At 40.7% G+C, this 21,821-nt stretch overlaps 1 protein-coding gene across 3 annotated transcripts in view; it reads right to left on the reverse strand.

Moving 5' to 3' along the window:
* Positions 1-18,072, reverse strand: part of SPPL2A (signal peptide peptidase like 2A) — a 34,405-nt gene extending 16,333 nt beyond the window's left edge. Inside the window, exons 1-13 of one of the 3 annotated variants that reach the window (XM_080931756.1) lie at positions 17,970-18,072; positions 14,529-14,648; positions 13,579-13,761; positions 13,048-13,137; positions 12,598-12,731; positions 10,541-10,692; positions 7,590-7,686; positions 6,954-7,055; positions 5,299-5,380; positions 4,723-4,797; positions 2,196-2,252; positions 1,964-2,017; positions 1,345-1,447 (exon numbers count right to left, since the gene is read on the reverse strand). In XM_080931756.1, the coding sequence (XP_080787882.1) occupies positions 1,345-1,447; positions 1,964-2,017; positions 2,196-2,252; positions 4,723-4,797; positions 5,299-5,380; positions 6,954-7,055; positions 7,590-7,686; positions 10,541-10,692; positions 12,598-12,731; positions 13,048-13,137; positions 13,579-13,761; positions 14,529-14,648; positions 17,970-18,035 (1,315 nt within the window). In that variant the 5' untranslated portion in view covers positions 18,036-18,072. Of the gene's footprint in view, positions 1-1,344; positions 1,448-1,963; positions 2,018-2,195; positions 2,253-4,722; positions 4,798-5,298; positions 5,381-6,953; positions 7,056-7,589; positions 7,687-10,540; positions 10,693-12,597; positions 12,732-13,047; positions 13,138-13,578; positions 13,762-14,528; positions 14,664-17,969 lie in introns of all 3 variants that reach the window. The other 2 variants (XM_080931758.1, XM_080931757.1) reach the window with 2 other exon arrangements.
* Between the last annotated feature and the right edge of the window lie 3,749 nt (positions 18,073-21,821).

Here is a 21,821-nt window from a genome sequence, read left to right on the forward strand (position 1 = left end):
AGACATTATTACTGATGCTATAAAGTGTTCACAAAAAGGGACCTATCATGACTGCCCTCCAAAAGACCCAACAAGCAGCTGAAAGAATCAGATGCAGGTATTTACACCCAACCAACAGAAGCTGCTGACCCCTGTTGTTGAGTTAAGGAAAAGATGGAGGAAGCTGAGGAGGGCCAGCAGTTTCAATTAACCTGGACCCCCGAGATCTCTCAGGTACTGGACCACCAACCAGGCAGCATCCACCAGGTGCTATGAGGCCCCTGACACATATACAGCAGGGGACTGCTGGGTCTAGGTTCAGTCAGAGAAGATGCATCTAACTTTCAAGAGACTGGAGGCCCCAGGGAGTGGGGAGGTCTGGTCAGGGGGTAGGGGGGCATCCTCGTGGTGAGGCGGTGTATTGTGGGGGGTGATATGGGATGTGGACCAGGAAGGGGATAAAATCCGGTTCATAAAAAAAAGATTAAATAATTTTTTAAAAATATGTTAATTTATTTATGAGTTTGTACACTGATTGTACCTGTATGTGTGTGCATGTTACATATGCACCATGTGTGCCTGGTGGCTGTTAAAAGAGGCATCAGATTCCTAGAACTGAACTTGCAAAGTCTGGACCACTGGGTGAGTGCCGGGAATTGAACCTGGGACCTCTGCAAGAGCAAGTCTTATAATCTCTCCAGCCTCAGTACTAAGAATTTTTAAAAAGTGAAATACAAGCTCTCACTGATATACACAAACATACAAGCAAAAAATCCCCCCAAACCCACTTTTAGAAGAAATTTGTTGAACATCACTGAAGAAAAAAATCTCATGCTGTATGTATTAAATACGTACTTTTAGATGCGCATCTCCAGTATCTAGCCAGGTAAGTCTCCTTGGTCCTCCCTTCCACAATTCCCCCATATCTAGCCTGAATCTCACATCCAGTGTCCTAGCGTAGGCTGGTCTTGTCTATGCTTCCGAAACCTCTAGCTTTCCAACAGGTGTCTGCCCGCCCCAACCTCAGACTACTGTGACTGGTTTCCCACTGGGTCGTAATTATAAAGCCATGTAAGCTGGGGTTCTTTTCCTTTTCTTCTCATCGCAAACATGTTGTTCTAGAGAAGGATAAATGGATCCTTGCTGTTCCAAGACACCCTTCAGCAGCAGACATTTTACCTCGGCTGTCCAGAGGACTGATTTCTCTTTTGCCCTTCACAATGCATTTTTTTTTTTAACCTTTGTCACTGATCTCAGTTCTAATGACAGCCAAAAATATAGAGCCTTATAACTTTTACCAGATACTGTGAATATCATCCTTAAAACCGTAAGAATAGTTTTGCTAAAATGATTATATTCGCTCACCTGGTACAATGATGTCTCCGAAACCCAATACTGAAACCGGCATGGAGCACACACTCATGACGGTGTAACTCATCAGTTTTGGCACCCTAATAACTACTGGCAACTGTAAGAAAACACAAAAAGAAAAACAGAGAGGAGGGGGAGGGCAGGAGGGAGAAGGAAAGGGAAGGAGGGGGAGGGAGAGAGGGAGAGAATTAACCAGTAAGTCTCTTCCCAATCTCTCCTTCAGGAAGGGAAACACTAACACTGTAATAATCCTTTTGATGTTTTAAACTGATTATTCAAAAAAAAAGTTGAACTTAAGACGACATAAACAAACATACACATACATGATACACACACAAACTTTGATTGTACAAAAACTTGAAGGAATAAGACATGTAGTTTTAGGAAATTATGTCAGTACATGGAGGATGAACAGAATGTATACACTCCCCCCACAGCTGACCTTTACATTTTAATTTTCTTTTTATCAAGAATAGGACTCAGACCTTGACAAGTTTTTTTGTTGTGGTTTTGTTCTGGACAGTCTACATTTTTTTTCCCCACCCAAAGAAGAGCCTCCTCACAGAGGGTATGATTTAAAGTCCAATGAACTTATCTGAAATACAATCCTTACTTTCTCATGGGGAGCTGAGTGCAGAGCAGTGGCTTCCACAAAGTTTCCATCATTCTAGGATGAAACCCAAGTCAATAGGTATTTAATAATTTAGAATAACTAAGAAAATGGCTATATTTGTGAGAAATAGGTTTGATAGCACCTTAGCATGCACCCATGACCAATGAGCTACAGTAGGAAACAGACAGGTAGACAGCAACGGGGTGAACACTGCCGTTCACACCATCCCCACCTTTTCAGCATTCTCGAAAGGCCCAGCAGCAAGTTCCACCATGATGCTCTTTCTATTCTAAAAGGAGGAAAAGATGTTGTTCAGTCATCTAAAGAGAATCGCCTGCCACAACGCAAGGATGACTGAACATGGCACACAGCCTAGTGCCGACTGAACCTGGCTACCAACTAACTGCTTCTTCCTCAGACTCTGCAAACAGTAGATATGAAACAAAGCCCAGCTCACACACCACTCCACTGTACTAGAGCTCAGTAATTATCACAGATCAGCATATATACAGATTATTCAAGTATACCTGGAGATCTGGGTTATACTGACATCCAATAGGTTATGAACCTTAAGTATTTTAATTTTTTAAATATGCATATTGTGGTTCTTAGACATTTTCAGCACCAGGAAAAAAAAAAAGAAAGATACTAAAATCCTTTAAATTTAGCTTTCTAACTAATATAAGTAACCTTATTTGAATAAAAAATGTATTTGACCTTCTGGTATTTCCCACAACACAATTATAAAGCCAAATTTGAAAAGACCCAATCTTATAGAATATGACAACCTTCTTTAGCCCGATTCCCATTCAGGGTCAACCCTGCCTCCTCCCTTTGATCAAATCATAGCATCCTCCTGAGTGGTAGCTCCCTCCCTGTCTGCTGAAGTCTTTTCTGTGGGGTAGACAAGGTGTTCACGAACAAGTTTTCTCCTGTAACCCTGTCTGCCTGGAGGTGAAAACTCTGAGGCTAAAAATGCACAAAGCATTCTGTCTGTTCTAGTTTTCATCTAGCCAACAGTGACCCTGAACTCCTGATCTGTCTGTCTCTGCAGCCAAGTGCTGGGATATGGGTGTGCACTACCACACGCTCTGTGAGGCATCTGCTTTTATGCTTCATAGGAAAAAAAAATACATCAGCAGACCAGGGAGAAGACATACAAACTGGAATTTGAAAATCATAAAAAAACAGGAATGAGCAGCATCTGACATACATTTTAGTTACCTAATAAGATAAAGCATATAGTTATAAGGAAAACAAAGGGGTCAAACTGAGAAGGTATTAAATGAATATTTACACCAATGAATTCGAAGAGCACCTCCAGCTACTTCTACTACAATAGGTTTGCTAGAAATAACAGGCCTAAGATTTAAAAAAGAAAGAAAGAAAATATACTAATCATGCAAGAAAAAAAAGACTCAAAGGCCTTTATCCTTTAAAAGGCCTGTATCTTTAAATTTTCATCTGATGTTAAACTGATACCAAGTTTAAGATTAGGGGTGAGGAGGAGAAGTACCTCAAAACCTGGCATCCAGTGCATGCTGAGGACTATCTGCTTTGTGAAGGACAGACAGAACAGACAGAAACAAAAGTGAATTCTCAAGCCCTGGACTAAATTTTTACGGAGGTCAGCCTCACCCTGGCCTCAATGAGCAGCCTGGATTCAGGAGACCTTGTTGCTATAGAAATATCAAGTTGGGCCTGGCAGTGGTGGCACACCTCTTTAATCCCAGCACTCAGAAAACAGAGACAGGTGGATCTCTATGAGTTCAAGGCTAGCCTTGTCTACAGAGTTCCAGGACAGCCAGAACTGCACAGAGAAAACTTATCTCAAAAACCAATAATAATAATAATAGTTTTTTGTTTTTTTCTGAAAGAAAGATGAAGTTGAGTTCTTCAGTCAAAGGAACTCTAATGGCGTTGAGGGCTGCCACTGCTTCTCGCAGTCAGCTGGACCTGAAGCACAGGAGGGGCTGGCAGGGGACAAAGTACACTCCAGGCCAGCAGAGTTGGCATGCTGTTCTGTTATTCTCAGATTAGTTCACAGAAATGAGGGTATCAATGACACAGGTCCCTCCCTCTTTTCCTCCCTCTCTAAACTGTCCACAGTAGACACTGACTGCAAGAAAGGCATACTTTTAAGAGGAAAAAAAAATTACAGACATTCTCCCTTTATACTAATCATAAGCTCCTTATTTTCTCTAATAAGACACTGAAAGCTTGCTTATTAAAATACCCTCTACTGAAAGACCAATTTCAAAGGCAATTTCCCTCAGGAAATTAAAGTTCACTCCAAAATACAAAATCTGCAAAACCAACAATCTATGAACAGAGTTAAAGTTCCCTTCTTGAGGCTGGCAAGATGGCTCAGCATTAAGAGCACCCACTGCTCTAGCAGAGGACCTGGATTCCAATACCCACAATGGGTGGCGTTTGAAAGTATGGAACAAACAGCGTCAGGGGAAAGAATGCCCCTGCGAGCTCCAGGCATGCAGGAGGTACACATACACACATGCGGGTGCTCACGGCCACACGTGAAATAAAAATAACACTTAGGAAAGGAGCTGTGTGTGGCAGTGCAGGGAGCGCTGTCTCTTCTTTAATCTGGAGGCAGGCAGGTCTGTCCAGTCTACACCTGCCTGTTCTACACAGAGTTCTCTTCCTGCAGGGCTATGTTGAGTAGACCCACGCAAACAAACAGATTTTTTAAAAAGTTTCATCGTTTTGAAGGCTTCATCGTGAATTTAAAATGCTCATACCTTTGTGATGAAGGGTGTTATGAAGACAAAGAACACGTCATAGATGAGGAGAAGGCCTAGCAGTATCACACATGACTGTCAGAGAAAAAAGGAATTTCAAAGATCAAACTTCCCACGTCAAAACTAAGACATTAATTTTCTTCGCAAATCCAAGTGAGCATGGAAATATATATTTAAACACCATTTAAAAGATGTTTTATGGCTATCAATATGAATAATTTTATTTCATATGTCATTTAAAAAAATCTTCACTTCCTGTACCACATTTGCTTAGGATCATCGCTGAATTAAATATATCTAGTCTCATTTGGTTTTAAGGAATGAGCATGACTAAGAGAAATGCACGCGCTGCCCTGCCTGGGCCGGGAGTGAGCACAGACAGGCAGAACAAGCATCTGAAGCTGGGGAACCCTCTGCAGCTCATGTGCACAGAAGTTACAAAGGCCATCTGTACATTTGCCACATTTCAAGAGTATAATTAAAATGAGCTTGTCTTACTACCTGCAAATGTATGCCTCGGTCATATTGTTTTAAGAAGGAAAGATTATTACAGCTCTATAAAATAACATATTTTACCATGAAATTGGGTAACTTCATTGTTTTGATTAAGTTGAGGCAGAAGGCAATTCCTAAGATATCCTGTAAGATCCAAGCCCACCTAAAGTAATGAGAGAGAGGGATGAAAGTTAAATAAATAGGTCACTACGGTTACACCATCATGGTTATGGCTATGAACTGTCTCCTCATATCCTCCCTGCTCAGCCAGTCACTGTCCTGGCAGAGTAATGACTGCCGAGGCTACCTCAGAAGAATGTCACATACGAGTACACATTCACCTTAATCTTTGCAGCTTTACCTGTCTCCTACAAAGACAGCCGTCAATAAAATCCTCATGTTCATATCTAGTCAGGTTGAACACAAACAGAAAACTACACAGTTTACTTGTCAGAAACTAATATGCATAACTAGCAACCAATGATAAACTCAATAACTTTGGTAATTATAAAAAGATGTCTAGGTCAACGATTTTATTTATAAGTCATTAACTTAGGTTATATATTTTCTTCCGGGTCTCCCTTCCTGCTGTGGATAGACCATGGGCTGGCAAGATGGCTCGGCAGTAGAGACACATGTGATCACGCTGATGACCTGAGCTAAATTCCTTAGACCCTCTGGGTGGATGGAAAGAAGTGTCTGACTCAAGTGTCCAGAACTGTCAAGTACTGTCCAGTTATGCTGTGGCATATACACACGAGACACGCACATTACGCTTAAAATATTTTTTTTTGAAGAGGGACACCCGTATCTGTTGGCCTCAATAAATGGGCAGATACCTTGCATAAAGCCTTTTTTCTAATACAAAAGGCAAAATATTCCATATATTCTTTTACATACTGCCTTATGGTGGTTATTTTTGTCAATCTGACACCATCAGAATCATCTGGGAAGTGGATCTTGAAGAGGAACTGGCTGGTTTGTACTGACCTCTGGGTACACCTGTACAGTATTTTTGTAGCTGGGTTAACTGATGTGGGCAGTGCTGATCCCTGGTTGGGGCTAAACTGGATAGATATAGAGATGAGTTTGAGACAAGAAGTCACCTGTGCAGGCGTTCTCTCTGCTCTTGGCTGTGGATGTGATGTGCGCAGCTGCTTCAAGCTCCTGCCACCTCACCTTCTTAGCAACAACAGACTATCACCCGGAACTGTGAGCCAAAATGAACCCTTTCACCCCTGCATTGCTTTTTGGTGGAGTATTAGATAGCAGTAACAGAAATGAAAATATGATAGCTTTTTTAATTTAAAAACCCATTCTGGAAATCAGTGAGAATGCCATCTATTAAGGTTATAAGACACAACTTTGCAACACACCATAACTGAACATATTTTAAGTCTAGGTGTTTAAGGCATAACCTGATTTCCTTCCCTGCATGAGCTCAAATCTTTAGCCTAAGATATGTTTGTTTGCTGGGTTTGGTGGCTTAATGCCTGTAACCTCTGCATACAGGAGACAGAGTCACTGCAAACTTGAGGCTAGAGTTACAAGCTGGCAATGGGGCTCATACAGAGATCCTGTTAAATAACTGTATTCATTAAAAAAACAATTTACCTTGTTTTAAGACATGTTTTTGAATTAAAACAAAATATCCACAATAATCATAATGAACACAATTCAGGAAAAGATATAACCCTATGCATCCTTAAATTTAAAGTAAACTAGAGGCGCCATACCTATCCTCATTTCGAAACACAGCCCACACAACAGCGACTGAGATGCATAGTCCAGAAAGAAAAATCAGGCTCACTTTAATGTTTTTGCCACAACACAAAACCCTAAAAATAAATAAAATAGTTATTTTGTGCTGCAAATAAAAAATAATGTTCATTTAATACAAATCAAGTGCCAAACATTAACAAGAAGCGATTGAAATGTCAATCTCAATGTCATGCTTTTACATAAAACCAGTGATGCTTAATAACAGGTTCAACAAAAAACCCTTTGTGGTAATGGAAATGTTCCCAGTGCTTTCCAGGATTGACGGCCACTAGCCACATATGGCTACCGAATACCTGAAATACGTCTCAGGAATTCAACTTAAAGATCCCAAACACAACCAGGCTTGGTGGCACACACCTTTAGTCCCAGCACTTAGGAGGTTCCAGGACAAGTAGGCTACCAAGAATCCCTGTCTCATAAAACCAAACAAATGAACAACAACATAAATAAATCCCAAATGCATTATTGACTTTAAACTCTGCCAGGCATGAATACAATGTATATTGAATATAGACAGGCCTAAAGCAACACCTCACTTTTCCTGTACTAAGTTGAGACACTAATTACATCATTTGCTAATAGATACATACGTGCACTGTGCACATGACATCCTCTGAATCAGTGCAGCAAGACAGTTGTACAGGCTCGTTGCTGATGCTATGCAGAAAATTGCTATCATAACATAAACTGGAAAAAAAGCAAGACGGGTGTTAATTCTTTGGCTCTCTTTATTAGATCACATTTTCAACATGGTAACTATATTGTTATCTGAAGTAGTGGCTACCGTGCAAATATATATACCTAGAGTTTTAAAACAGGACGTGGTATTTGTGGTTTTAATTCCTTTAAACACTACCTGGGTTGCTTTATGTGGCTGAAGATGGTTCTACTTTTTTCTATTATTCAATAATTCAAAGTAACATGTCCATTACAAATATTTATAAATACTTAATTTAACTGTAAGACCAGAAGGACTGATGTGCCTGTCATATGTGTATGTTTGTGTGTATGTGGGTGTACACATGTAGGCAGGTATGTGTAGAGACCAGAAGACAAACATGGTATTATTCTTCAGATGTCTTATTTTTCTTTTGTTTTAATTGTTTGAAACAGGGTGAGTCACTGGCGTGGAAGTTTGCCAAGCAGACCACCCTGACTGGCTAGCAAGCTCCAGGGACTGACCTGCTTCTACCCTGGGCTAGAACTGAAAGACTGGAGGCAGGGGTGGGGGTGAGGCGTTCTACATGGGTCCTAGGGTTGAACTCCAATCTCCTTTACACAGTAAGAGCTTCACCAACTAAGCTACTCCTCCTATTCCTCTTTTGGGGCCTCCTGCAGCTCACACTGGCTTTGAACTTGCTGTACAGCCAAGAATAACCTTGAAAACCTTGACCTTCTGATCCTTCTCTGTGAGTCTTCAGAGTTCTGCATCACAGGTGTGCACCTCCACATCCAGCTACTTTGACACCGGGGATTGAACCAGGACTCTGTGTCTATTAGGCAAGTATTCTACAACTGACTTATATTCTCTGAGTGATTAAGAAACAACTTTGGTAGCCTTAGCTGGCCTAGAACTTGCTGTTGTAGATCAGGCTTGAATTTGTAGAGATCTGCTGGTCTCTGCACCTCCCCAGTGCTGTGATTAAAGACATGTTCCACTGGGCCTGCCTGTGGATTAATAAACTATTAATGAGAATCTTCAGAAATGTAATTTAGGGATGAAAACAAGTATCTGTGCTCGGTATCAACCACCATCTTATCCATGTTTTCCTATGGAGGATTTATTTATAACGATTTGGCCTAGGTTTAAACCAAATCCAGCCAGGCATGGCAGCCACTAGCTCAAGACTAGCTTTGGTCGTACAGAGTTACCAGTCTAGCCAGAGCTACACAGAATAATGTTGGCTAAGGAGAATTTAAGAGAGAGAGAGAGAGAGAGAGAGAGAGAGAGAGAGAGAGAGAGAGAGAGAGAGAGGGAGAGAGAGAGAGAGAGAGAGAGCACAAAGGAAAAACATTCAAATCCATTCAAAGAACCTTCTTTGTTGCTGAAAAAAAACAAGGTAGTATAATTTGATGGGCATTATGTACTGTCCAGATTTATCAGAAAATTATTTAAACACATTTTACTACTGTGTTGTTATTAAGTGGGAGGGCTATTATACCTTACATTCCTTTTCTGAACGTTTTAGAGAATATTGGGATAGAAATACCAGCTGTACCTCCATTTTCAAGGCCTATTTGCCTTTAGAAGGTGTGTAGCTCAGGGATGGGGGTGAGAGACAGAGGCTGATCTAAACACAGTAAATCGGGGTGGTTTGGGTTTGGATGAAGCTGGATATGCCACTCTTTATCAGGTCAGGTTTATGAGACAAACACTGGGTTGTTGTAAGGCCTAGATAAGCTAAGGTGAACAGTCAAGGACTCTGCATGTGATCACTGGTTATGTGTAGTAAGAGCAGCAGTGGACAGGCACTCCATGGCCTATCAACTGGATTTTGGCCTATCCTCTGCCAAGTTGCCTATCCCAAGTTGTCACAGCATGGTAGAGATCACACTTCCTGAGGCCATTCTGGAGCTTTAGTGCTGCCATTTTGGAAAGGATTCCATGTGAGAAATGACTTTAGCATCGCAACTTAGTTCTAGCTAGTTTTGTTTTAAATGTAAGGAGTTTACCAGAAAGCACTCTCAAGATCAACATCAGTTACTATAAGTATATCTTAATCACAAAATGGCAAGGAAATTTCCAGTATAGTCAAGGCTACACAGAGAAAGCTTGTTTATAAACAAATAAACAAAAAGGTGAGGAAAGTCTTAGCAATTCAGTACAATTCTGTCAAGTTATAACATTCTAAAAAATAGCAGCCATCTTAACCATGAAAACTCGTTTGAGGTAAACAAAATCTTGCAATACCACACAAAGCACTGGCCAATCATAATTTAATATTGTGTCCTGAGATAATTATGAAGTTAGATGATTTTCTTCCCACATCAAAATTTTCACTTCTAAGCTGGGCACAGTGATGCACACCTTTAGTTCCAGCATTTGGGAAGCAGGTCAGTATCTGAGTTCAAGGCCAGCCTGGTCTATAGAGCCAGGGTTACACTGAGAAACCCTGTCTTGAAAAAAGAAAACTCACTTGTAATTCTAACTAAAAACTGAAATATGCTTTAGGGTAGAATAGATTTTTTTTTAGAATTATTTATATTTTAATTGTGTGTATATATGTGGATATGTACATAAGTACCTAAGGAAGCCAGAAGCATTGGATCTTGCTAAAGTTGGAGTTACAAGTGCTTGTGAACTACCTGACATGGTGCTAGGAACCAAACTGGGATTCTTCACAAAAGCACTACACGCTCTCAACAGCTGAACCATCTCTCCTGTGCCAAAATTTTAGATTTTAAGATAGGGTCTTATTGCACAGTTCTGTGGCCCAGGCTGGCCTAAAAATTACTATGTGTCCCAGGCTGGCTTCAACCTCTAGAGAAGATGTATATGGTTGTACATTCAAAGCAGCACACATAAAATCCAGGTTCTTACCAAGCCACCTGTAGAAGAAATACAGTAAGACAATCATTACACAGCAGATGACCACAAACACGACCACCGTGAGAGGGCTAAAGGTTAAGTAATCCCCCTTCTTTCTCTGAGTCTCTCTATCTTCAACATCTTCCACTGCCTTCATGTTTTCCCTGTATAAACACACACAAGAAAACATCAGCTTTTACCAAGTACACTTATTCTTAAAAATTCCTTTTTGTACCAATTGAAGGTTAATCACAAAGGTAATGTACTTAAAAAATAAGGACCAGAAAGAAATTTTTTTTTTATAAAGCCTGAAGACCCGAGTTCTTTTTTTTTTAAGATAGTTTATTTACTTATTTGTTTGTTTGTTTGTTTGTTTGTTTGTTTATTATAAGTACACTGTAGCTGTCTTCAGACACACCAGAAGAGGTCACCAGTTCGCATTACAGATGGTTGTGAGCCACCATGTGGTTGCTGGGATTTGAACTCAGGACCTCTGGAAGAGCAGTTGGTGCTCTTAACCATTGAGCCAGCTCTCCAGCCCCAGAAAGAAATATTTAATCTGGAAAGTAAAACACCTTAAATTCTTACTCTCCAGAGATAATCTGCCATTACATGACTTTAAAATAAGACTTTTTTTAGTGAAAACAAAACTGTTAGAAGACATGACATTTATTATATTAACAAATCAATGTTTGCAGATGCTCATACGACCAAGTTGGGAGAACTGTTTAGGTTGACATAATGAAGTTTTAAGATATAAACTTACAAACAACATTATCAATCTACAGACAATAAAGTATTTTTAAAATTAGTTTCCCTCAACCATAAACATAAAATTCCCCTTTGAGCAAACTCAGTATTTACTGTATGTCTATTTTGTCCTTGTTAATGTATTTGGAAAATTTATTTAAAATTATCAGATACAGTCCTGTCCTACCATTGCTACCTCCCATGAGTCCTCCCACTAAGAGTCACCTGGTTGAGTAGTGTCTGCTGTCAGCTTCATTGCTTCTTCCCAGTTTCACAGAACCCACTCTATGTTCCCAGCCCCAATTCTTCACCTCTGTCCAGTCAAACTTCCTGTCACGCATTTTCTGGCCTGGATCATTAGGTCTGTGTTCACTGCAGACTTTGGCTAAATAAAACTTTACGTCTAAACATTTGCACATTTGTAACTGTTAAGCACACACTACTTTCTCACTGGGACACCAACCCCAGCACTCTAGATCAGGATGTCAAGGCATTCACACAGTGTTATTAATGTGGCACCTAAGTGGGGAAAGGTGCCAACCGTTGGTATCTGTCACTGAAAATAAATTTTAAAAATTTACAGTAATATACATGGAAGTCATAATAACTCACATAATCATGTTCTCAAGTGCTGTGATTATAGGCGTGAATCACACACAGCCTTCATAAACAATTTCTTGAAAGAGAACCAACTACCAGATTTATACATTAAATACTACCATTAATTGCATTCTTTTAGGAGTGCAGTGGTTCAAACAACAAGGCAAAAGTTGTTCAAAACACTAGATGAAAGATCTACCACTGGGCTGTATCCCCAGCTCCTGCTTTGAAATTGCCCTCACTCACCCTGGCGCTTCCCCCTTCATTCTCTCTCTCTGTCGCCCTTGATCCTTGTCTTCTTCCCTACTGTAGACAGGCCCACCTGTCCTTCAGCATCCACAGACTCCTATTTCTGACCCCACAGCTCTGCAGGAGCACTTGGATGCCAGACATACACAACTGTGTCCAGCTTCAAATGGGCTCTAGGGCATTGAACTCAGGTCTACATTTGTTCGGTGCACACTTTATCCACTGAGACATCTCACCAGCCTACATGAGCATTTGATGTGAGACTAGTGTTTCCCTATCAACAAATAATTCAGGTGTCTACAACTTTCCTATTTTAAAAAAAAAAGGGACAATCCTACAATCTGGTCTTAATGGCACTCACTATATACTGAGGTCAGAAAAAAAATTAAATATTCTTGTTACTAGGATTATCATAAAACATTATTTAAAACTACTTATCAGGAAGCCATAAAAAGTTTAATTAAACTTACAATTCAATAAGTCCACTCCAGTATCCTCCTAATGCCACAGTGAACACAGCAATTACAAAAATGACCACCAGAGTATAGTCAAAGTTAGGCCAGGATGGAGAATACATTTTCACGGTAATATCATCTCCAAGAGTCTAAAGGGCAAAGTGACAGTTAAACACAGGAATGAATCTCCTCTCCAAGAGTAGAGCAGCAACATCCACGTTTCATGTTAGGGCCAATACTTCATCACACAGCTAAGAAGACAGGACAGCTGAAGGCCCACTCAGCTTTTCAAGCTTGTTAGCAAATGAAGAATGAGTAATAGTCAAAACTAAATATAGGAATTGGAGCCTGGTGGTGGCACATACCCTTAATCCTAGCACGTGGGGGGCAGAGGTAGGTGGATCTCTGAGTTCAAGGCTAGCCTGGTTTACACTGTAAACATCTAATATACAATGATTAACTTACCTCTTTCATATCTTTAAAGTCTTTTTGTGTTATAACTGCAATTAGTATAGTTACATTTTGAAATGCAGACTTGTTCCTTGAGGAAGGAATCTAAAAGGAAAAATATGAAACATGATTATTTACAAAATAAAAAACATACATACTACTCCACTAAGTGCAAATATTATGTCAAACTATAAAAACAAAGCTACATTATTCTTTCTTAGTAATAATATATAAGTTTTCAAATAGAAATACTTTTAACATGAATTTCAACTGATATATACTATTTAGACATTGTATGGCATACATTATATAAACATATATATACATATTTGTTTCCAAACAAGTCATCTCAACTCTAGAAATACAGCAAAAACTATAAGACCTTCGAATTAGAATGCTTTATTAAGAAATCTAGAGTGTTTATTAATAAAAAACATCTACAAGATTATTAAAACTTCAGCTTTTGAGTACACAGAGGAGTTGGCTCACTTCCTGGGAGACTTGAAGGTACAGGCCCAGTGGAAGTCACTCCATTTTAGGACTTACTAGGACACTGTTGTTGGCGATCAGCAAGGCTGCAGCACCACCTTCCTGTGCAATTCTGGCTTTTTCAAGAAAATGGCAGGGTCCCCAGTGTACCACCACTGACTTGTTCTTTATGCCATCAGGAGGAATGTCAGAAAGGTGGCACAGCGGTGTGCCAGTCAGATTCACCAACCTATGAGATGTCTGAAGAAAAGAAATGTTCTTGAGAAGACAGATACCTCAGTTTGCCCAACAGTAATCATCGATGAGACTCCAACACTCCAACACTGCTTTGCAATGTTTTTAAGGGGCTGGGCGTGTGTAGCTCAGGGGCACAGCATGTACTTATGTCTGAGTTAACTAACAAAAACAACTTTATGACAAACAACAAGGATTAGAGGTACAAATTTTAAAATTCCCTCAGTCTGGGACAGGAGAGAGATGACTCAGCAGTCTAGAATATTCGTTGCTCTTCTAGAGAACCCAGGTTCAATTCCCAGCTCCCGGGTGTCAGATCCCAACCATCTGAAACTCCAGGCATCTGATATCCCCTTGTGGCCTCTGCAGGTACCAGGCACGAGTGTGGTATAGAGACATACATGCAAGTGAAACACCTACACACATAAAGTAAAAAACTAAAAACTTCCCTCAGTCAAGCCCAGTAGAGTGGTACACACCTTTATCGCTAGCGCTCTAGAAGCCAAGACAAGCCAATGTCTAAGACTTTGAGAACAGCCTGGTTGACATAGTCCAGGCTAGTCAAGTCTATTTAGTGAGACCTTGTCTCACTAAAACAAAACTAACGAAAAATTCCCTAAGTCATTTCTTTCATTTCTTCTACAGAGAAGACTTGACCAAAGTCAATGAAGTACTTATTAATCACCAAATATCATAACTGATCCATATCCTAAAACAGTCATTACTCTTACTCAATATTTCTATTATTAGGAATAATTATGTTATTTACTTACTGCATTTTCTAGGGAACTTGGAAGCCGTGTCCAGTTGTTGTTATAATACATGCAGTAGTTCTTGGACAGTGAAGACACGCCATTGGCAGACGCATGCAGGATGGCTTCCTGAGCAGCTGTCTAAGATACAAGCAACTTTCATGGTTGTCATAATTATGCCCCGCAGGCAACTAAAGATTTTAATAAAACTATTTATATATACAGAGTTGATCATTTTTCCTAAGAGAGCAGGTCCTTCAATGAGCTTATTCATGCTGAGTTAATTAGCTTCAAGAATAGTGGAACTATGCACTTGTCTAAACTCATTCTTTGGGGAAAATGGGTCACTTTCCTACAAGATTAACCATGGCCCTAGTTTTAAGGGTACATCCCTGAGAGGATTCTTGCTGTGATGTAACAATGTCTGTCTGCCCTCTCAGTTTGACATTTTCCTCCTCTTTTATGAGTTATGACTTCACTGTGCACGTTCATGCAGAAAGAGGTACGCAAAACCTCTCAGCTTGTTCCACTGTCAACTTTTGACCTGTACTTTTCCTGAGGATTAAAGAGATATGGGATTACTTCTAAGTATTATCTGTATAAGATACCACCTGGAATTTAAAAGCATTTCACTCAAGTCTTCAAGAGCCTTCAACTGCCTATCCAAATACACCAATGCATAGTTTAAGATTAAAAACTGCCTGCCAAGCAGGGGTAGGGAGTGGTGCTTGCTTTTGATGTCAATGCTTGGAAGGCTAAGGCAGGATGATCTTTATGAGTTCGAAGCCAGCCAGGTCTACAGATTGAGTTCCAAAACAGCTAGGACTACAGAAACAAACCCTGTCTCAAAAACAAAACAAACATACAAAATTACCCAGCATGGTCCACGTGCCTTCAATCCCAGTGGAAATAAGAGGCAAGAGGATCTTTGTGAGTTCTAGGACAGCCAGGGTTACATAGAGAGGCCCTGTCTCTAAATAATCATAAGAAAATAAAAAAGTAAGTAAAATAAAGGAGAGCTAGAAGGGCTGGCAAGATAGCTCAGTTGTAACAGCATTTGTCACCAAGGCTGACCATCTGAGTTTGATCCCAGGGCCCATACTAGGAAGGAGAGAAATAATTCCAAGTTGTCCTCAGATCACAACAGAAATGCATGCCCCCCCAATAAATAAGATAATAAAAATAACTTTTAAAAAACAGCTAAAATACTTTCTCTTGTCTTCTTTTCATTGCCTAGAAAGATAGGGAAACAGTACAAGTTGGTAGAGCAGTATACACAAAGGTGAGAGGTGGGGGGCACATGCAGAGACATCCTCAATAGTTCAGAATACTGCTCTCTCCCTCGACAGGGGTTCTTCCCATCTTCTCTGTGAACAAAGCCATCTGTAAACCCACAAGGAAGAACATGACCTTCAGGGTGATGGGTCAGCAAGTGAAAACACAAGCAGCCACAACTAATGACCCCAGATCCACATAGTAGAAGGAATACAGACCTTCCATATAGGCACGTGTAGACAGACAGACACTAAACAAAATGAAAAAGATGTTGCAGCTAAAGCACACATAGAAAGCTGCAGAGGTTTTGGTTATTTGTTTGTTTTGAGACATGGTCTCACCCCGTTGTCCTTGCTGGCATGAAGCTCACTTTGTAGAGGCTGCCCCCTCAGCTCATAGGGACCTACCTGTCTCAGCTTCCCAAGTGCTGGGATTAAAAGCATTTGCCATAACGCCTGGTAAAATTGCAGTTACTTGGCCACTATTTTTCAATTTAAAAAAATGTATTATTTTTTTTATGTGAATGGTGTTGGGTTTTGTTTGTTTGTTTGTTTGTTTGTTTGTTTTGAGACGGGGTTTCCCTTTATGTAGCCTTGGCTGTCCTGGAACTCAGTCTGTAGACTAGGTTGGCCTCAAACTAACAGAGATGATGTCAGATCCCATAGAACTGGAGTTACAGTTGTAAGCTGCCATGTGGGTGCCAAGAATGTAGCCTGGGTCTCTGGAAAAGCTGCCAGTGCTTCTAACCACTGAACAATCTCTGCAGCATGTAATTTGGAGATATTCTAAACTATACTCTTCCACCTCAAATGTCCTTTGAAAACTAGATAAGATAGCTTTCTGACATTGATTTATCTTAAGAGAGGATTAGTGGGACTATGGTACAGGTATGTAAATATCATTTTGTATTAATCACCTTAAGAGGTTCACTAAAATGAGTGTTAAGCTTGATAGGTAAGTTATAGGTTCACAACATTTAAGTAAAGGCTGAGTTTTCTTCGGACTTAATGATACTAGTCTGGTTACTCAGCTCATACTTTAAAGATATAAAGTAATGCTAGTGTGTTGTCATTCTCTCCTCAAAATACTTTTTGAGTTCTGTCCAGCAAAGTTCCTAAACTGCCAAAGGCTACTTTAAAAAGACAAACAAACAAACAAACAAACCGTGTTTGGGACTTAGACTGTCTCCTCCGTGACCTTTTAAAGCCCAGAGTAACAAAGCACAGTCTTTCAGAGAAGTGATGGTTTCTAAGTAATAACTGCACACACTGTTTACACAACAGTGTGTAAACACCTATAAAAAGTTCCCACATCAAAGCCCAGAAAAGAAAGTGAATAGAAACAAAATCTAAAACACTGAAAGTTAGTAGCTTCTTGCTCACACATTTTAGCTCAAATTACCTGATGCCGAATTTTAAAACGTTATTTCAACAAATATGGGCAGGGTGCACATATTTGCTATTATTTCTTAACCAGACTTCGACCCTTTTAGACTTCAAACTATCCAAACCTCTAATTTCCCCCTTTAAAGATATTTTTAATACATATAAAGAAAACAAAAGCATAAAACAAATCCCCACAGTATAATCACATGTACCTTACATAGAAGACACCATATGGGAGTGGAAGGAAAGTATATAGATATTCATATGGCTATAGAGAGAAATGTATGTGAACGCAGTTAACTAAAGAGCAGGCCAGAACGCTAACTCCTGGAACCCTGTCCACGCCTGCCCCTCCACCCGCCTCCTTTTTCTGGGCAAAATGCAGCAGTAAGAAGGGCTACACAGATAAGCACAGAAGTGAATTCTTAGAATTAAGAAGAAAACACGCCAGCACGGTGAAAAAAAATTATAGAGAGGGCGAAAGGATCAAGAATGAAGAAGTTCCCCACCCACACCGCCTGCTCCTGTCCCCGCCCCGCGGGTTTCTTCCAAGGGTTGGGCATGTCACAGGATTTCGGGAGATGGGGGCGGGTTTGGAAAGCTGGGACTCAAGGATGAGCGCAGAAACTCGGGTCCCGGCAGTGGGAGAACGCGAAGCTGGGTTGGGAGGAGAGGAAGGGGGAGAAGGGGAAGGAGAAGGGATGAGGGAAACCGGGAGGGGTGGTGAGAGAGAAAGGAAGGGATGGAGGGGGAGGGGGAGGAAGGGGAGGGAAAGCGGAGGGGAGGGGAGTTCGGCTCTCACCAGTCCCAGCAGGCAGCTCCAGAGCAGGGCAGCCGCAGGAGCGTGCAGCGAGGGCAGCGGCCCCATCCCACGGGCGGGCAGCTAGGCACAGGCTGTGCTGGCGGCACCCGGACCTCTAGGGTGCAGCCCCGACTTCCTCTTCCGGTCCCTCCCGGGGAACGCTGGGCCGGGACTCTGTGGGGACTGTCAGCTGCTGGCCGAGCCTTTTAGCTGCGTAAATCCCGTGTTGTCCTTCGGTTCCCCCTAACTGCGGCCGCCGCCCATTCCCAGCGACTGGAGCTTCGGGTTTCGGTTTCCTTTCAGACCTCTGCCACGTAGCCTCGGGGGAACCTCTGTAAAGGCGTAAACAAGACAAGGCCCCTTTCCACACTTCCAGCAAAAATCAAAATTCTGCTGTGAAGTTTACGTCATCTCACCCCTCTCTTTAAGTCCTTAGCTTCTCTACTTTCCCACGCTTAAAGATCCACGGACCCTCTAAGCGGGCAGTCTCTGGGGAATGCACTCTTGGTGTTTATCGACTTACATAACACTTCCTCTCCAAATTTCCTATTAGTTTCCCTAAGTTTCCCATTACACCTAATCTTAAGTAGCCCTCAATTCACTTTCATGCTATGATTAATTTGTTCTCTTCATAGCCTTTTGCTGTTGCTTTTTAAAGACATATCCTTGACTAGTGTTCTGAACTCACTATATATGTATAGATCATGGCCTAGAACTCAGAGATCTGCCTGTTACCAGTGTCCCAAGCGCTGAGACTAAAGGCATAAGCTACCATGCCTGATTTTTTTTTTTTTTTTTCCGTTTTCTTGTCTACGTATTTCACATGCTGCTCTCCAGTTAATAGAAGGGTCCCTCTTTGCTTTGTTGACTGCTGTGTCCTTACACATAAAATATCCAGTGTATACTAGGTCATCAAATATTTGTTCATGACTATTTAATACCAAACACTGAATAGGACAGTGTTCCTGTTACCCTAAGGGAGGGACATAGCAAGAAATACTGATGTGTAAGCAAACACTGTTACAAAGCGACCTTTCACAAGGATCAAAGGGAGGTTAAAAATAGGGCACCAGGAAGAAAAAAGAAAACACCAACCCTAGCTGAGTGTGACTGGCTATTATAATTTCTGTGCAAGTTAATTTCAGCTAGGTAAATAGGGCATCCACATCCAGGAAGGACGCTTTAGTCTCAAAACCAAGGGAAGCAACTACAGAACTGCACCTTGGCTGAAGTTAGGAGAGGTGGAAAATGGGAAGAGGCAGAGGATGAAGCGGAGCTTGGAACCTGAGACTTGTGTGGCTGCATCTTTATGGTGGGGGTTCCTGAAGGAAGCGCTCCTACAGTTCTGCCTGGGTTGTTGATGTAGTTGTCTGTCCTCTGGCTTCCCCATGTGGCCCGGTTTCAGTCTATATGTAATTCTACCAGCCCTAAGGAGTTCCCCAGACAGAAACTGCCTGTCATGGCATTGTACTTACTCCCAGCCACTTCTAGAACCGGCAAGGACACTGACGTTTGACCTAGTCTCCTCTCTCCCCTGGGATTCCAGGTGCTTACTGATCTGGATTAGACCAATATACCTGGATTTTTAAAACATTTCCAGGTTTAATATACAGCCAATCTTGGAAACCTTTAGTTATTTAGTGTTTGAGAATGTGGCCTGGACCATGGCCCTTGATTCTGCAGTTTCAACACCACCATCCAAACCTACTGAATCAGAGAATGGGCTGTCAACATGCCAGAGCCTCAGCATACTGTTATCTAAATGTAGATCTTACTCCTAAATACAAGACCTGACCTGCAAAGTTGTTTCAGGGAAACATTTGTAAAGATTTAATAGCTTTTTGTTAGATGAAGATTTCTAAGATAAGACACTAAAAGGGAAAACTATACAACAATAAAATCAACAAATTGACTCTACCAAAATAAAAACCTCTGTTCTTTGGAAGATATTCTTTCTAAACAATATGTATTTGTGTGTGTACTTTCACAGACACCTACATGAGTTTATGTTTACCATGTGTGCAGGTGTCTACAGGGATCATCAGAGGGCACCAGACCCCAGAACTGGAGTTGTAGGTGATTATAAGCAGCCATGTGGGTGCTGGAAATTGAATCTAGGTCCATCTCCCCAAGAACAGCCAGTGCTCTTAACCTCTGAGCCATCTCTCCAGCCACTAGAAGATATTCTTTTTTAAAAGATTTATTTATTATTATATTTATATGAGTACATTGTAGCTGTTTTCAGACACATTAGACACCAGAAAAGGGCATCAGATCCCATTACAGATGGTTGTGAGCCACCATGTGGTTGCTGGGAATTGAACTCAGGACCTCTGGAAGAGCAGTCAGTGTTCTTAACCGCTGAGCCATTTCTCCAGCCCACTAGAAGATATTCTTAAGGAATAAAGACTACTGTACAATGGGAGAAGAAAATCATAAAACATATGTGTGTATGAGTGTTTATATATACATATGTATGTATGTATATATGTTTATATATATGCAGAGATATAAAGAACTCCTATTGTTCAATAAAAAGACCAAAAACTGAAAGGGGGATGTAAAGTACCATATACCTATGAGAATGGATGGAATAAAAATTGTGTCACCAAACATAGGTTAGGGTGTGGAGGAGCCAGAATTCTGGTGAAGATGTAAAGCAGTACAACCAGTTTCACAAACAGGTATTTCCTTGTATAGTGCTGTACAAAACAGCCCTTCCTTTTCTAGTTATGTACTCAAGAGAAATGAAAACAAATGTTTGTGAAGATGAGTCCATGATGGTCTAAGTAGTCCTGTATTGGTCCCAAACTCTAAGCAACCTGCCTCGGTGGGATGTAATTTGTCTCTGCAAGGCTCATGTGCATGAAGGCTTGGTCCTCAACTGCTAGGGTTGAGATAACAGTATCTGTAAGAGGAGGCACCTATATATAACGTCTTCTGTGTTCATCCATGAGTTCAATGACAGAATTTCCTCTTTTTCCTCAATTTCTGTTGTGTGTGTATCATATTTGAAAATCCATTCATTTGTTATATGTATTTTGTTTCTCTTTGTTCATCTATATACATAATACATAAGTGTGTATAATATGTATACATATGAATAATTTTAAATCCAGGTTCCAAATCTGAGAGAAAACATTCAGTATTTGTCTTTCTGCATCTGGCTTATTTCACTTAATATAATGATCTCCAATTGCATCCATTTGCCAGCAAATGGATGATTTTATGTGAAAAATTTCATCGTGTATATGTGTCACATATTCCTTATCTGTTCTTCCTTTAATGAGAATTTCCTGGCTGTTCGTGGTATGTTGACAGACTACTTTGGGCATATACCCCATTGTGGTATACCTAGATGGTAGGGTACACCCAGTCTCTTTTTGAGTAATATCACCCATGACTTCAATGGTGGTTATAAAATTTACGTTTCTACCCATACTGAATAATGACTCCTTTTCCCTACCCCCAGCATTTATTTTTAGTTGTGCTCTTGATGGCAGCCATCTGACTGGGGTGAAACAGAGTCTCTGAGACAGTCTCATTCTGTAGCTCTGGCTGTCTTGGAACTCACTTTGTAGACCAGACTAGCTTTAACTCACAGAGGTCTACCTGCTCCTGTCTCCTGGGTGCTGGGATTAAAGGCATGTGCCACCACACCTGCCAGAAAAAAGTCTCAAAGAAGTTTTGGGATGTTGAACACTTTCAAGTATCAGTTGGACCGTCTACTTCTTTAGTCTAACCATTCACTGCATAATCTGCCTCCTTGGCATTTATTTTTAAATTCTTTATATATTCTGGGTATTAATTCTCTGTGTGATCTATAACCATCAAAGATTCCCCCCCCCCCAA

Source organism: Micromys minutus (assembly GCF_963924665.1).
Source record: "Micromys minutus genome assembly, chromosome: 17".
Taxonomy (NCBI): Eukaryota; Metazoa; Chordata; class Mammalia; order Rodentia; family Muridae; genus Micromys; species Micromys minutus.